Here is a 17,986-nt window from a genome sequence, read left to right as displayed (position 1 = left end):
ACTAAAATCCTCGATTGCGATGAACAAATTCAACTTTTTAAATATTTTCTCTCGATATTTTTACGTATATGATCCAGCTTCATGAGCTTCCACTGCACATGTTTTAAACACGAGTATCATACTTTTCCTCACTGCCCTCCACAATCCATTGAAACGGATATAATTCTAAAGTACCGAATTATTTCAAGAAAATTGTTGGCAATGAAGTAACCATTTGCATTCACATTTTACGACCTTCTGTTACGTGCTTATATCAAGTGAATTATAAAGTGGAAAATAATTATTTCCTGGAGGCAGCTCTTGCGCTTTTTTCTTCGATCACGAATTTATTTAGTTGCTATTGTAGTTTTTAACCAATAGACAAATGGAAGTTGAACTTGTCTTGAAAATTTTAACGGTATCTTTCTCCTTTATAGTCAGCACGTTGTTCTTTCTTTGTTGGTAAGCAGTTTTTTTTTTTAATTTTTTACTTTTTCTCACTTTAGCTGTTTTGATCTTGCATAATTTCAATGCGTAATACTGAATAACTTAAAGTTGTATTAATACATCTTTGCTTGGAAAGTAAAATAAGAAATATTGACGTTTAATTGCGCAAAATCGCAGATTTGTTGCGCATACTTGTTTTGGGGTTACAAGGAGTCCCCTTATCAATGCATTATAGGTGAGCTACGGCATGAAAAGACAGCCGACAAAAACAAAATGTATGCACCAAATGTACAAATGCTTGCATGCAGTAGTCTGCAGTTTTGTGCTTTTAAACGTTGTTCTTTTTTATTTTACTTAATAACTTATTTTGTAAAAGGTAAGAAAACATTTCAGTTAATTGAAATAAATTAAAAAAAAAAAACTTGTGTGAGCTGGAAATGTAATTATTCTTACTAAAAGAAATACAACAAATAATTCAAAATGTAGTCGACAAATAAGAATAAAACTGTTACCATTAACTTCATTATTTTGTTTCTTTTCCCTGCACAAATTTTAAAACATTCTTGGCATATGTTTGCCGTAAGATAGTTCGTTATATCAAGAAGTGTGCTATCCTATTTTCAGAGAAAATATTTTCCCTTTTTTTTGCCGTACATTAAACAACTAAAAACCAGTACATTTAAGTAACTTTTATTGAAGTTGAGCAATAAACCTTGATGAATAAACAAAGAACTAATTTATAAGGTCAAGATTGAGTAGGATATAAAACATTTTAAAAAAGAGAAATTTAAAAAAAAGATTGCTGTTGAAGTTAGGGGCAAAAAGTGTAGATTTATACTTCAATTATTTTAAGAAGAAGATTGAAAATCAAGGCGTAGTTAAATCTAAAATATTTTGTGAATCGATCTAAATCGTAATTTGTCTACGTTTAATGATTATTTTCTCTATTTTCTGTTAAAAAAAAGTTATTAAATTCCCGTCTAAGAATAAGAAAATACTAGTCTTAATTAGCATTCCAAATAATTATTAAGATACTCGCGAAGTCTTCAGCTGAATTTCTAGAACAAGTATTAGGTAGGTTTTTAAAAAATGCGCATCATTGAAATTAAATTTTTGCATTAAAAACCAAATTTTGATTATTAGAGAAGTTCTCGCCTCAACTTTTGCAAAAGTGTTTTAATGTAAGAAGTAACGAAAGATAAAGCGACAAAACATAATGCCGTAAAATAATTACCATAAATGCGTGGTAAAATTTACTCAGCACTAGTTATTTAGGTAGATAAAAATTCTTGGAAAATAATTTTGTTTATTCAAGCAAAAGGATTATTTTGTGAATAGTTTTTCTTTGTATTCTAAGCAGTTTTTTTTTTATTTATTTAACCCAGGAACTCGATAAGAAGACATAAATATTGGAAAGAAAAGGGACTTATTTGTGACACGCCTCTTCCACTACTGGGATCTCTACTGCCGCTGTTTACAAAAGTAAAACTTTTTTTAAAATTCTTTTCTGACTAGGGCCGTCGAGGGTCAAGACGCGCCCCTTGTTTATTTTGTCGTCAGGAGGACTCATCCCCCTAATACAGCGTTTCTTAAATTGCGTTCCGCGGAACCCCAGGGTCCCACGACGATCACTCTAAGGTTTTCTAAATAAAAATGCTCACTTAATAAAAAAATTTTGAAAAAAAAAAAAAATAGAACCGACTTCAAAATTGCTCTAAAAAGTGAAAAATAATTTTATTCCTTAAACACCATCGATAATACTTTTAAACATAATTTTTGAAGTTGGCGCAAAAATGATCGATAAAATCATTCACAGCCATAACTCAACTACAAGTATAAATTTTACCAGGTCCAGTTTCTTCACTACCACATGCATTACGCATTGATGACAGCATATTTAAGTAGCGATATAAATGTTTCGTTCCTAACTTTGGATGATTTTTTGATAAAAATATGAACGAAGCATGGTTACAATGGATTTTACGTTTTGTTTTTGCGCCAACTTCAAAAATTATGTTTAAAAGTATTATCGATGGTGTTTAAAGAATAAAATTATTTTTCACTTTTTAGAGCAATTTTGAAGTCGGTTCTATTTTTTTTTTTTCAAAATTTTTTTATTTCATTCTTTTTAGTGTAAATGTAGATATTTCAGTAAAAGTAAGAAGTTACTTAGTAAGAAGTTCGGTTCTATATCACTGTATTGCTTTAGAAAAGCCTTTTTTCAAAATTATCATTACAATTACTATTAATGTTACTGTTATATGGCACCAAACTTTTATAACAATGAGTTTCATATTGTCGCGTAGATGAAGATAGCGAAGACAATGTGAAAGCCAAATGAAGCGAATACTTGAGAAAGTGCTGGAACTTTCCAGACTTGGAAAGATACAGAAATTAATAGAACATTCGAGAAAATACGGGAAACAGTAGAAACGAAATTTTAGTAAAATTCACTTTGTCCTAGTCGGGATTTGAACCCGGGTCGCTCATGTGGGAAGCGAGAATTCTACCACTGAGCCACCGTTATCCACGGATGAATAGTGCGAACTTCGCTACAATATCATTTTAATTGCATAAAATTTACTGTTTTTTGCCCATAACTTTTTTTCTAAAGAACAAATATGGTCAAACAAAGTAATGGGACCTAAGTTGAGCCATTCCCTATCCATTAAAAAAAGAATCATCAAAATCGGTTCACTAGGTGAGACGCCATGAGTGGACAAAAAAAAAAAAAAAAAAAAAAAAAAAAAACCTACATACGGTATGAACTGATAACCGCCTCCTTTTTGAAGTCGGTTAAAAATTTGATTGAAATCAGTTCTGAGTGAAGAATCAAATCGGTATTTTCCGAATAAGCAGCAGAGAAAGCAACAAAATGAATTTTTACATTACAAACTCAATTGCATTGTCGATGTGACTGTCGTGACCTATGACTATGTTTAGTACAGGTGCAAGAAAACGATATTTTTTTATCAAAATGACATTTAATTAAAAAATTTTAGAAATTGTGTTATTAAAATTTTGCAATAAGCATTATTTGGAATATTTTTCGTTCTTATTGCAAGTAAGCCGTTTTTACTTCCTTTTACAAAAAAGGAAGTATTGTATTAGCGAAAAAATTTTCACTCAAAAATCGTTCTTAATTTCAATTTTTCTCACCCCCGAATGAATGTTGAGTTTTTTTCCACCCGATCACACGTGGATATATGCCTAGGAACGTACAGACAACCGAAATATCGATTTTGACGACCCCCGAGTTAATAACAACGAATTTTCTCGTGACGTCCGTATGCATGTATGTATGCGCGTAGTGCGTATGTGTGTATGTATCTCGCATAACTCAAAATCAGTATGTCCTAGAAAGTTGAAATTTGGTACGTAGACTCCTAGTGGGGTCTAGTTGTGCACCTTCCGTTTTGATTGCCTTCGGATGTTTCTAAGGGGTTTTCTTGCCTCTTTGTATGGGGAAATCATTGTTAATTTCGATGTAAACTGAAGCTGTGTTATTATTTGTCGGACACTAGGCGATATATCGCCAGTCTTTTGGTCGCGACAAATTTGGCGATTTTTTTTTTAAATTTTGGTTTCAATTTGTCCACTGTTGGTGATATTTAGAGAGAAAACAATTGAATCACATTAAAATTGCCATCGATGGGGAAATGACACTAAATTGGAGTAAAAGAAAGTCATATGATGCACACATCAGCTCGTTTAATGCTGCATTTAAATTAGTGTGCTACTGAAGATACACTAGAGGTTCCGTGAAAAAAATGGGTTAAAAAAGGATTCCACAGATCAAAGAAATTAAGAAACGCCGCCCTAATAAAACAAGACTTTTACTGTCCCAACCATTGTGAAGAGATAAAAAGGAGGGAGTGAAGACTTTCATTCGTGAAGCGAAGATCCCAAGTCACGTGATAGCTTTTAAAGCAAGGCATTGGAAGAAATCGGGCTTCTTTCGCTAGTCTCTCGCAAAACGTGCCAATTATTCGTCGTTGTTGATTCACATGACTTGGGATGTTTAGTCTCAGCTTTTGCTAAGCAAAGGATGGGATTCACTTCCTCCATACACTAATTCCTGCTCTAAGGTTCCAACTCAGAGCCCCTAGTTTCTAACTAGGCTGACATGATCTCTCGTCGGCCCTGCTTAAAACAAAATTGAAATAAGAAATGAATAGAAAAATAAGAAAAGTTCATGAATATTGTGCATTCATGAGGAGAAGACACTTCGAAACGCCTTCCCGAAAGCAGAGCTAATTTTAACGCGGGGGTGATCGCTACCGCTTGCAATTGAGACAACCCTAACTTTGGCGGGCATTTAAATTTGCGAAAATGTCTTTGTGTTCTTTCCTTTCTTTTCTAGCTTCGCGTAATTGTTGTCTACGGGGAATCTGTACTTTTTAAACTGAAAATTTCAGAACTATGAATATTGTATTTACAAAAAAAAAAGTGAGCTATTTTGTTTTCCGAATGAAACATTTCTATTAAGGATAGACTTTCTGAATTTTGAACAGTATTCTTTTAAGCACTAACGTCCTATATTCGAAATTGCAAGTGCGCTGATGAAAAAAAAGGGGGAGGGGGGCAGGAAAATTTCATTGCCACACAGACTGTGGCATTGAAATGCTTAAGGATTAGGTTCTTTTTGAAGACTTAGTATCTCTCTCCTACTCCCTCTCTCTTTTATTCAGGGGGGGAGGTGACTCAGCAGCTCTTAGGGGTTTGGTCTTTGATGCCCCAGTATGGATTGTACAAAATTTCAGATCATATAGAGTGGATATACAGTCAGTAGATCTACAGTAGCAGTTATTTTTAAAAAATGCTGAAAACATAATTTGAACAAAAGTTGCCCCCCCCCCTCCCCCCTAAAAAAACATGGTTGAACCAAAGGCGGGGACTGGCCAATTGTTCCAGAAAGGATTTATATGTGAGAAATAAAAGTAAATGAGAAAACAATAAAAAATCAATCTGAAATATATTAATACAATTGACTATTAAAATCAAGGTTATTTCTCTAAGTATTGGATGGATGTTAATGTTTAGAAATATGGTTATGTTTGGAAATATAGTTATAATAATTTTCGGTGCGTTATAAAAAGTGACTTTGGTTGGAATACTGTTTTAAAATTATAGGTTCATCGGGAGATGACGACTATCCCCAGGGCGAATATTTTCCACCGCGGGGGGTGTGGGGAGGTAACCAACTTCGTTTCTGGGGGTGGGGGGGATCAGAAACGAAGTTAGTTATAACACTTAGTTATAACGTCCACACGGATTGTCCATAAAGGATATTACACTTCACCTTACCCTCTCCCCTCGTCACATCTCACGCAATGTTCAATGAACATATTGCTATAACGAACGCTTTTATTTGGACTAAAATACGTGAAGTCACATTTCTGTAATCCCCTCCTTACCCCTTGAGACTAACTGTCAGAAGTTCATGAACTCCGAACCCTCCCTCCCTACCCCTTTCAAGCGTGACATCATTTGTGAACGACTCCTTAGGTTTGCTCTAAGTCACCAAAATCGCACTAACAATTGTTTTAAGGGAAAAGACCAGCTCGCCTCCTCCCCTTGGATAGCGCTAATCACAATTTTTTTTTAATGTCATGTATGTTTTTAACAAAGAATCATATAACACCCCGGCAAGGAAAGTGAAACAATTCAAAATCTGGGAAAACCGTACCGGCTATTGATTTAAAATCTAAATTTAATGCTCTTTCTCGACACAAAAACCGCAAAGTTAGCTCACCTGAATGGTGCGGGGGAAGGGGCGTAGAAACGATTTCACCAATAATGACACATCATTAAAATTTCATAATTTGGAAGAATATTTTTCGAGCTTAAAGTATGCATTATGTATCTATACTTCAAAAACTAATTAATAAACATCATATAATAAGTGGATTGCGCATATTATAATATTTGAGACTAAATCGCTTACAACTACTATTGCGTCAAACCTTAATATTCTCCATTGCTGTTTTTTTTTTTTTTTGGTTGAGTCAGTTTCTTTGCCAATGTGCGATATGTTGGACAACTGAATAGGTTGATTATAGCAACGTTTCTGGCTAAAAATTGCGCATTTTACATTCAGAGCCAAGGATGGATCCAGAAACTATTCAAGGAGGGGGCGATTGATTTCACACCCTTACCCTTTTATAAATTCGCAAACCTCCGCCCCCCCCTTCCAAACACCATGAAAGATCGTCTCATTTTATTTAATTTGGGAGGGGGGGGGGACTTCCTTTTCTACAAAATTGCGGAGGAGTGTACCAAAATAGTTTCTCTTTTTTTGGGCGGTGGGACTTCAATTTCCGAAACTTTCCCTGAGAAGTGAACTTAAACCCTATAACCCTATTCAATATCATCTAAAATCGTCTAAAATTGAGTTTTTGGAACTTTAAAATACTTCCTATACAAAGTTCGAATCCCTATCACTAAAGTGTTAAGATATGTGCTACAATTTCATTTTCCAGACAGCAAGAGCTTCATCAAACTATTGAAGATAGGCTAAAACAGTTTTCAACTTCAGTGTCAAAAATATGCCGTGGAAGTGTTCTGCATCTCGACTAAGGGAGGGGGCGATCGCCCCCATCGCCCTTCCCTTGTATCCGCCCTTCTTCGGAGCTGTATTAGAATATGGGAGACGAATTTTTGCCTATTTTATGATCCCCACACGTAACGCTGTTCCGTAAAAGTAATGGAAGAACTGAATTACTTTTAGAGTAATCGAAAAAACTTGAAAAAAAAAAAACATATATATATTTTTTCGTATTTACAAAAATAAATAGGTTGAAAGAGTAACATAAAACGTTGCTTCAGGCACTTATTCAATTATTCTGTAGATAACCATATAGGCATGTGAAAAGCTTTCATTTTTGTTTTGTTCCTTTTTTCATTTCTGAAGAATAAAAGCCATATTGAAAAAAAAAAAAAGAAATAGTATTAAAGTATTGAAATGTGTCACACAGAGTGCAACTTACCTACTCAGGCTTCCAAAATTGTTCGTACGCTTTAAATGTGTGTGGTTAAAAATGAAGTGCCTAGGAATTGAAATAGTAGTTCAATAGGTTTTCATACTGTCTCTACATGATTACATCAACCCAACATTTTTTCCAAAATATTGACTGTTTGAAATGGGCCAAAAATGAGGTGACAGAGAAATATTTTCAGAAAAATTCGAAATTAAAGTGATCGTCTGTCGTTTTCCCTTTTTTTTTTTAATTATTATTTTTTCAATGCGGTGATAGTTAAAAAATCTTTTGGCATTAATTTTTGCTTGTTCACTTCACAAATCTACGCATTATTTTAAAAATGGCTCGTATTCGCAAAGTAATAACAAACACAATTAGAAAATGTATTAATTCTTCATTATATTCGAAGTAAAACAGTTCGAAATATTGCAAAAGCAGTTTCACCTGCTGTTCACCGTGTTTTCAGAAAATGTTTACCTAGCGTGAAAAGCAGAAAGTTTAGGATTTCCTTCGCAAAATCAATGATAAATTAACCCGAAACGTATAGAAATACACTGCAAATCTTAAAATACTTTTAAGTTGAACAATTGTCTTTGTAGCACACCTTTTTTTTCGAGAGAGAAGGTGGGAGGTGATTTCTTAGAAAATTATAGAACAATCGTTTTATTCCAGCGCGATAACGATGGCCAACTGGCAACCTTTCTCAGTGTTGGTCTGAAGCCTCATCCCCAAAAAACGCATATAGAATCTTCCGATGCCACGTGTTGGGGGCGTGGCCAAGTCTCAACCGCTGAGAAACGGACAATACCAAGAATGGGTTTTTCTTTCGTAACGTATTTTCTTGTGTCACAGAATTGATAAAACTGGCATGGAACAAGTTTACCCACCTCTCTCGCTCACGGGTATATTATTTTATTCAGTACTAGTGGTATCCGCACGGCTTTGTCCGTAGTTGAAAATTAAAAGGTCATTCGGTTCGCCTGTATATTTATACCATACAAATAATGTATGGAGAATTTTCTCGCCAATTGGCTTGTACCCATGTTATGGTTCCACGTTATGATAATTTCGTATCTCGCCAATTGACTTGTGCCCATGCTACGGTTCCACGTTATGATAATTTCGTAATTTACTCGTTCATCTTATGATAATTTTGATATTAAAATTGGAATAAAAAAATAACCACATCGAATTTTTGAAAAATCGCTTCGAGGTGCACACTTTCATGCTACAAACTAACTTTGTGCCAAATTTCATGAAAATCGGCTGAACGATCTTGGCGCTATGCGCGTCACAGAGATCCTGACAGACAGAGATCCAGACAGAGAGACTTTCAGCTTTATTATTAGTAAAGATTCAATATGTTTCTGATAAAAATATTTTCAATCAAACGATTTGAACACATGAGAAACACCCGTTTTCCTCTAGATTCGTTTAGAAGCTATCTAAGACATTTCCAAAATGCATGTTTTCCCATGAAAAAGATATCGCCAGATGAGTGAAGAATGTTTCAAATATCTTTATTTTATCTTTATCTTTACTAATAATAAAGCTGAAAGACTGTGTGTCTGGATCTGAGCTATCTAAGACATTTCCAAAATGCATGTTTTCCCACGAAAAAGATATCGTCAGATGGGTGAAGAATGTTTCACAAATATCTTTATTTTATCTTTATCTTAACTAATAATAAAGCTGAAAGTCTGTATGTCTGGATCTGCGCTATCTAAGACATTTCCAAAATGCATGTTTTCCCATGAAAAAGATATCGCCAGATGGGTGAAGAATGTTTCACAAATATCTTTATTTTATCTTTATCTTTACTAATAATAAGTCGCGCAGTCAAAAAAGGGTCGCGATCGAGATTTAGGTAGAGGATCTCGATTGAATAGTGTGTTACAGTCTCCAAAGAAATGTACGTCTCTAAAAATTATACAGATAAATATAAATGGCATATCAACTCCTGCCTCGAGGACCAAATTGGATCAAGTGCTTAGCTTGGCCGAAGTTCACGGTGCCCAAATAATTGCCATTCAGGAGTCTAAACTAAATGTTAGTGCTTCTATCAAGGTTAAGGGTTATAATATCTACCGCAATGATAGAAAAGACAAGGGTGGTGGAGGCCTAGTTTTTCTTGTCAGGAACATCCCTTATCAAAGTATCGATGTCAGTAGGGTTATTACAAATGGCTCTGACTTGGAAGTTCAGGGAATCAGGATTATATGGAGGGGTAAACCTCTCAACATATATAATGCATACCATCCACCAAATAATGAAGCTTTGACTCCAGATCTACATAATCTCTTTGATGAGAATTCAATACTTGTTGGAGACCTCAACGCTAAACATCCAGAGTGGGGATGTACTGACCAAAACCGGAGAGGTGTAGAATTAATTAACATGATCGATGACAGTGGCTTTATTTGTTTAAATGATGGCTCTACAACTCATACTTCCTATAGTTATAACTCTTTGGAAGCTCTTGACATTTCTGTTATTAGTCCTATCCTGTATCCTGGAAGCAAGTGGACTGTCTTGGAGAGTATAGGAAGTGACCATCTCCCTGTCCTGATTGAAATTAACAGTAAATCATTTGTTACTACTAACTTACAAAAACACTGGAACTTTAAAAAGGCAGACTGGGACTCTTTTGCTAATTTGATTGACAATGAGCTAAAGTCAAAGCCCCTGTGTAACAATGTCGATAGTGATTGGATCACTAAACTTGAAAACCTAGCGATCACTTGAAAAAAGTAATCGCTAAATCTGCTAGGAGATCTATCCACAAGGGAAAAATTAAGAACTTTAGGCGCTACTTCACTCACGATTGTTCTATATTACAGCCACTGTTGGAAAAAAGAAAACAGCTACATAACGATTTAGTCAATTCCAACAATAGTTTAACCAGAACTAATCTAAATAAAGTAAACGCAGAGATTAAGTGTGCGTATGTTCTCATTAAGAGACAAAAATGGAGCGACTTATGCACAGAACTTGATTCAAGATCACCTGTTACAAAACTGTGGAAACTAGTAAAAAACATTAGTAAAGAACAGCCACAGGTTGAGAAGTGCAATACGATAAGGGATAAAGATGGACATATTGCTCAGGATGATAAACATGCGGCTAATCTGCTAGGCTCCCATTATCAACAGATGAGTATCTTGAAGTTTTCAAATGAAGAAAAGTCGGTAAAGAAAAGGGCTAGCAAAATCGTACATGGTTGTCGCTCTTCTCAACTCGGAAATCCAATCTTTAGGAAAGAATTTATTTTACATGAATTAGAGATGGCGCTTGGAGATCTTGAAGCGGATAAATCGCCTGGACCTGATGGAATTCACGGCCAGATGTTAATCCACCTGGGAAATGAGGGGAAACGAAGACTTTTGGATATCATGAATGAATCTTGGAGTCGGGGGCGGCTCCCCCGAGATTGGAAAAGGGCAATTATTATCCCTATTAGAAAATCTAATAAAGAAGCCTCTTCACCTGAAAGTTATAGGCCCATTTCCTTGACATGTATTACCTGCAAAGTAATGGAAAAAATGATTTTAAAGAGACTAAATTTTTATCTGAATACTCACGACCTTCTTCCGAAGGAACAATATGGTTTTAGAGCAGGACATAGCACCTCAGATCAAGTGCTTTATCTCTGTCAAAAGATTAGAGATGCCCATAATAAAACCCCCACTAATCATACTGTGGCTGCCTTCCTGGACCTGACTAAGGCCTTTGATAGGGTATGGAAGCAAAAGCTCATAACTAAACTCTTTGAGTCCTTTGGAATCCATGGGAGGGCCTTGGCCTGGATTTACGACTTTTTGAGAAACAGATTCATCCGGGTAAAATTCAACAACACTTTGTCGGAGAGCTTTGGGCTTTCTCAAGGTGTTCCTCAGGGATCTGTTCTGAGTCCAACCCTATTCTCATTATTTATAGCTGGACTTGAGAGGGAGGTTTCGAAAAGATGCGAAGTGGGGTTGTTCGCAGACGATTTAGTGCTATGGGACTCTGGCCCTGACATCAATAAACTGGAACATTGCATCAACTCTACACTCAATGAAGTGTGTGGTTTCGCATAGGGTCACAAATTGTGTTTTAACCCTTCCAAATCTACAGTTAGTTTCTTTACAACAAATAGGAGACTTTTTAACTATCAGCCAAAAATCTATATGAATGCTCATCCGCTTGCGGTGGAAAAGCACCCTAAATACTTGGGCTTTGTTCTGGACAGCGAAGTTACTTGCAATAGACATATCGATCACTTAATTCAAAAAAGCAAAAAACGCTTAATGATCTTAAAATATATTTCAGGGCGCGACTGGGGTGCCGACTCTAAAACTCTCAGAACTACTTACATGGCCCTAATAAGGCCTATTCTAGAATACGGCTATCCAGTCTACATCTGTGCCTCAAACACCAACTTACAAAAGCTTGAAAGGGTACAGCTTAGTGCGGCTCGTATTATTACAGGACTTCGTAATAGTTGCCCAAATGAGATAGTACTATATGAGGCCGATCTGCAACCTCTCAGCCTTAGGAGAAAAACTAATTTGGAGAAATATTTCTCAAAGCTCACCAGTTATGGGACCCAGAATCGAACGTCTGAGTTCTTGTTGGTGTGGACCAACAATAAAAGATTAAAGAAAAATAGCCCCTTAAGCTTGGCTGACTCAGACAACTTGATCCCAAAAAATGTAATTCAGCATAGTTTGAAACAGAGCATTAATCCCTCAATTGGTTTAAACAGAGTCTACTTCCACACGGATCTTCCTTTCCAGGTGAACAAGAAATCAGATGCACCGGCTTATTTGAAACAATTGGCTTTGGAAGTGATAAACAATATCCCTGAGGACTCTATTATAATGTATACGGATGGTAGTAAGGATGAACGTAACTGCTCTGGTAGTGGTGTTTATATTTTATTCCAAGGGTGTGCAACAAAATTAAGCAGAAGAAATCCAGCAGACTGTTGCTCAGTGTTTAGAAGCGAGCTTATTGCTATCGATGAGGGGCTCGGTTCAATTTTGTCTTCTCCCGGCTCTTCAGCCGTTTGGATTCTGTCAGATAGCCGAAGTTCCATCCAATACCTCTCTAATTGGCATAAAGTGGGTGATGGTACTGGTGTTTCTATTATTAACAAACTGGAGCATATTTCTTCTTTTCGAGAGGTGCATTTTCAGTGGATTCCATCTCACGTTGATGTTCACGGTAACGAGATGGCCGATATCTTGGCTAAAAAAGGGACTGGTGAGCCATTATATACACCTGATTCTTTGACTTACTTGGAGCTATTTTCTAAGGCTAAAAGAGATGCAAAGTCCTCCTGGACTGTCCCTCCTACCCATAATTGGTACCAGGCGAAGTGCCCGGGAGGTGCATTATCTCTCAAGTGTGGTAGGCGAGATCAGACGACCATCACTAGGCTCATTAGTGGACATCTAAAATCATTGACTTATTGCAATGGAAAAAAGACTTTTCCAACCTGTGTGAAATGTGCCGATCATCAGGCCACCCCCAAACATATACTGAATTGTCTGGGACTTTCAAGGTTGGATCTTTTGGCGGATCCAATGTTGGTTTGGATTTTTTGAGAGTGACGAATTTCATAGACCTGGTTTAGCGCTGCTAAACACCGGAGATTTGCAACAAAACAACACTAATAATAAAGCTGAAAGTCTGTGTGTCTGGATCTGAGCTATCTAAGACATTTCCAAAATGCATGTTTTCCCATGAAAAAGATATCGCCAGATGGGTGAAGAATGTTTCACAAATATCTTTATTTTATCTTTATCTTTACTAATTATAAAGCTGAAAGTATGTATGTCTGGATCTGAGCTATCTAAGACATTTCCAAAATGCATGTTTTCCCATGAAAAAGATATCGCCAGATGGGTGAAGAATGTTTCACAAATATCTTTATTTTATCTTTATCTTTACTAATAATAAAGCTGAAAGTCTGTATGTCTGGATCTGTCTGTTACACGTATAGTGCTTAGACCGTTCGGCCCATTTTCATGTAATTTGGCGCAAAATTAGTTCGTAGCATAAGGGGGGAGCACCTCGAAGCGATTTTTCGAAAATTTTATTCATTTTTTTTTCTATTTTAAGAACATTTTACCGAGCGAAATATTATAACATGGAAGATTAGATTATCATAACATGAACGAGTAAATTATCATAACGTGCGTCCATAACATGGGCGGGCAAATTAACATAGCAAATTTTCGAGAAATTCATCATCCATTAATATACAGACGAACCAAATGACCTTTTCATTTTCTACTACGGGCAAAGCCGTGCGGGTACCACTAGTGCCAAATTAAAAGAGTATCTAATCATACATAATTTATTTTATGAATTTTTGTAAGCAAACAGGACGCATTCATAAACGAAGTTCCGTCCTGAACTAAACGAACCAACTTTCCCGTATAGCATATAATCGACTTTATATTGTCACGTAGATTGAGTACACACTACAGTGTACAGAGATGAAGGTCGCAACTGCCAACTCTCAGCTCGAGAGAAGGTTTCTATACAGAAACTTAAGAACATTCGAGAAAAATGCAAATTAAAGCTATTTACACACATTTACATACTTCTACAAACTTAGAGAAAGGGAGGAAAGTAAAAGAGGAATGAACGAGAAAGTCACACCTGAGGCCCGAACTCACAATCTTCGGATTCCCAGTCCAGCGCTCTAGCCATTTCGCCAACCGCGCACTCGCTTACTGCACGATTTATGACAACATTATCTAATCAATATTCCCTAAATTATCTAATATTGCAAATTATAACAATACCTTTTTATAAAAATATGCTGATTTCTAAAAAAAAATTCCTTGCTAGTCTAATGAAAAAGACGTACAAAATGAATGAACGAAAATTTAAATTAGTAGCACCTTACAATGCAGCTCTAATGTATATTTTTTCGTACAAAATCTATTTTAGTTTCCAAAAAGAAAAGAATTAACAATAACAAGCTCATAAAAAAAAACATTCAGCATCCAGTCAGGCATTCGTTTAAAATTTAATGTCTTGTATTCAAATTATGTTCCCCGCAATCACGAATTGAAATATTACCTCAACTTATTGTGTTCCTTGTTTCTACAAATGAGATAGTGAGAAGCAAAGGAATTAAGTCCCAAAATTAAAAATTTGGAAATAACCAGTACAAATGGTAGGTGAAACTCTCCTCTCCCTTAAGATAAGAGATAGTACTAGTAGCCCTGGTAGGTGCTGCTATACAGCATGATTTAGAAAAAACATTTGAACGAAAGCCGCCAACCTAGGAACGGTATTTCAAACGCATTTTACTCTACACTTGAAAATGTCCACTTTCATCCCTTTGCTTTTCACTGCCTCAAATGTAATGGAATGGAAAATAACTTAGCACCCGTCATATTATGACTGGAAGTTTTCTAGATTAAGTAATACAAGGCATATCTATTTTAAAAGGAATGGTAATTAAGATGCGGTAATAAAGATGCCGTGATTATTATGGCCAATTTCTACCCGTACACTTATCATAAAAATTATATTTTGATGTATACCATAATGGTATTTTAACTTTTTATCAATCTTCAATGGTTCGAATTAGTAATCTAGAAATTTTGTATTTGGATGAAGTGTTGCTATAAAGTTTATCTGTAAAAGTGTTTTCCCTGAGAAAAACTTGATTTTGCACAAGAAAACCCGTTTTTACTTCCTTTTACAAAAAAGGAAGTATTGTATTCGCGAAAAAATTTTCACTCAAATATCGGCTTTAATTTCCATTTTTCTCACCCCCGAATGAATGTTGAGTTTTTTTTTCGACCCGACCACACGTGGATATCTGCCTAGGAACCTACAGACACCTGAAACAACCATTTTGACGACCCCCGAGTTAATTACAACGAATTTTCTCGTGACGTCTGTATGTACGTATGTATGTATTTCGCATAACTCAAAAACGGTATGTCCTAGAAAGTTGAAATTTGGTACGAAGACTCCTAGTGGGGCTTAGTTGTGCACCTTCTCTTTTGGTTGCATTTGGATGCTCCTAAGGGGGTCTTTTGCCCCTTTTTAGGGGGAAATCATTGTTAATTTCGATTTAAACTCAAGTGGTGTTATAATTTGTCGGACACTTGGCAATATATCGCCAGTCTTTTGGTCGCCAAGTTTTGTCGCCAACTTGGCGATTTTTTTTTAATTTAAAATTTGGTTTCAATTTGGCCACTATTGGTGATATTTAGAGAGTAAACAATTGAATCACATTAAAATTGGCAATAATGGGGAAATGACATTAAATTTAAGTAAAAGGAAGTCATGTGATGCACACATCAACTCGTTTAATGTAAAATCTGCTTAAGCTGAACTTTGATTGAACGTAGACGATTTGTAACCATGAGGACGAAATAAATAAATATACTTTAGAAAATAAATGAAAAATAATAAAATTTCCACCTTAATAATTTCTATCATCGAAGAAAAAAAAATCTGCACAGCTTTTTCTCTAAAAACATAAAGAACTCCGAATTTTCCTCTATTTCTCGTATCCAAAAGTAGAATAAATAAATTAAAACTTCGGAATGAAAATAAAAACAAATCATATCAGCAATCATTATTTCATAGTAAAAAAACAGGACCGCGGATTTCGAGTTGATAATTTTTCCTTGAAGACTCTTCCAGTACTTGTGGACTGTGGAGTCATAGTCGGAGGTCACAAAATTCCTGGAGTCGGAATCAGGGGGGCAGAGTCGGCCATCTGGAATTGGAGTCGGACTGGTTTTACAATAAAGGAATCCGAATCGGTTATTCGCCCTCCGAGTGTGTATTTGTGATCAGAGTGCCGGATCTAGGAATTCTACGAGGTGGGGCGAAACTTCAAAATGCCGCCCCCCTCCCCAGCACACACCTTAGATGATTCTCTCAATGGTCTAAGGCACACACATCCATCTTGCTTTAAATTTTTCTATCAAGTTGCATTTCCTGTTTTTAATAAACTGTAAAATGCGATATAGTTTGTTAAAATTTAATTTTTACTAAAAATTTTATTATGAACCACTTTTTTGTTAAAACGGAGATATACCGTAATTGCTTTTTCGCTGCAAGGGAAAGGCCATCCTCAAAATCACAGCGTATATTGAATAAGGAATACAAGTAGTTATTGAAAAGGGATTGCTAGAATTCAGAGGGGTGCCTGCGGGGGGTTCATGGCACAGCCATGAAACTGTTGAAATTTTCAGGGGAGTTAATTCTACAGGGATTGTTACCTTCTTCTGGGGACTCTTTCTTGTGGGTTACTCCATAGCATTTGAAGGGGTGCACAAGGCCGTCGCTGCGTCAAAAAACTGGGCAGAGGGGGGGGGGGTATGCATTTTTCGGCTCGTTAATTGTTTCAAACGCATGTTTCAATATGCAGAGAGAGAGGGAGAGAGAGAGAGGAGAAAGAGCTTCTGGTTTAGCAGGGAGTGATATTACTTCACTTTAGTACAAACAAACACAACTGTATGTTGTATTCAATTATGTCCAGGAGTGGGCAGCCGGGGAAAATTTTCAAGATTGTAATTCGAAAAACAGTTTTAGGTGATTTGTTGTGATATTAATGAAGGAAGCGATCCGGAGTTTTTCAAAACTTCAACTCCAAGTACGTAGTACGCAATTCTGAAGTATTTCCGATCGTGACAAGAAAAGGGGGGGGGGGGGGCGGCTCTCCCCGGAAATCTTTTATATTTTAGTTCGAAAAATACAGTTTTACACGATCTGTAGTGACGGAAAGGGAAAAAAGGATTCGGAGGCTATCCCTAGAAATTTTTTGAAATTGAAGCCTTAATAACGCGATTGTAGGCTTCCTTTGTTAAAAATTAGTTCACCGTTAGTTTCTTGGAAGTTAATGCTCCGAAAACGTAATTTAAGCCAACCTTCGATGACAGGGTGAGGAATTTTCAAGGGGCTTGCGCACAGAAATGTTTCGTAATTGAAGTACTGAAAGCGAGATTAAAGACGTTTTTTGATGATGTTGGTGAGAGAGTATTCTCCTGAAAAAAATTTCGATGTAGTAGGAAACGCTGTTTTAGAAGATTTTGGAAACGTTAATGAGAGTTGAGTTCGGAGTCTTCTCCAGGAAACAGAATTGAAATTCCTTTAACGCAATCGTAGGTGATCTTCAATAATGTTAGAGGGAAGGGGGTTTGGGGAATTTCCCTCGTAAGGTTTTCGGCATTGAAGAACTAACGATGAAGTTGAAGAGGATCTTCGGTAATAATAGGTGGAGGAGTGGTTCGGGGGACCTCCAGAATTTTTTTGAAAATTAGTCCAAAAGACAAAATTTATTCGATCTTGAACAATGAGGATCGGAAGGCATTGCTCTGGGATTACGATGTGAGCACTCTTTTGGGAGCTTTTCGAAATTGCAGTCCTAGATCTTCATGTGTAGGCCACCATTAATAACGTTGATTCGAGTATATTTCCACGCAATTCCTTTAAAACCTAAGTTTCAAAACTCACTTCCAGGCTACATTAAAACATTTAAAACTCTTGGTGTGAGTATTAGGTAAACCCCCAAAAAATGAAAGTCGATTTTTCAAGTCGCGCACCCTCTT

The 17,986-nt window shown here is 36.2% G+C and overlaps 1 protein-coding gene across 1 annotated transcript in view; it reads left to right on the top strand.

Moving 5' to 3' along the window:
• The first annotated feature begins 350 nt into the window (after positions 1-350).
• The window catches only part of LOC129223416 (cytochrome P450 3A8-like), a 138,044-nt gene continuing 120,408 nt past the window's right edge, over positions 351-17,986 (top strand). Inside the window, exons 1-2 of the mRNA XM_054858014.1 lie at positions 351-441; positions 1,812-1,908. Of these exons, the coding sequence (XP_054713989.1) occupies positions 365-441; positions 1,812-1,908 (174 nt within the window). The 5' untranslated portion in view covers positions 351-364. The remainder of the gene's footprint in view (positions 442-1,811; positions 1,909-17,986) is intronic.

The sequence above is a fragment of the Uloborus diversus genome, chromosome 5 (assembly GCF_026930045.1).
Source record: "Uloborus diversus isolate 005 chromosome 5, Udiv.v.3.1, whole genome shotgun sequence".
NCBI lineage: Eukaryota > Metazoa > Arthropoda > Arachnida > Araneae > Uloboridae > Uloborus > Uloborus diversus.
The sequence above is the reverse complement of the archived record's forward strand: the minus strand, read 5'-3'. Positions and strand labels throughout refer to the sequence as shown.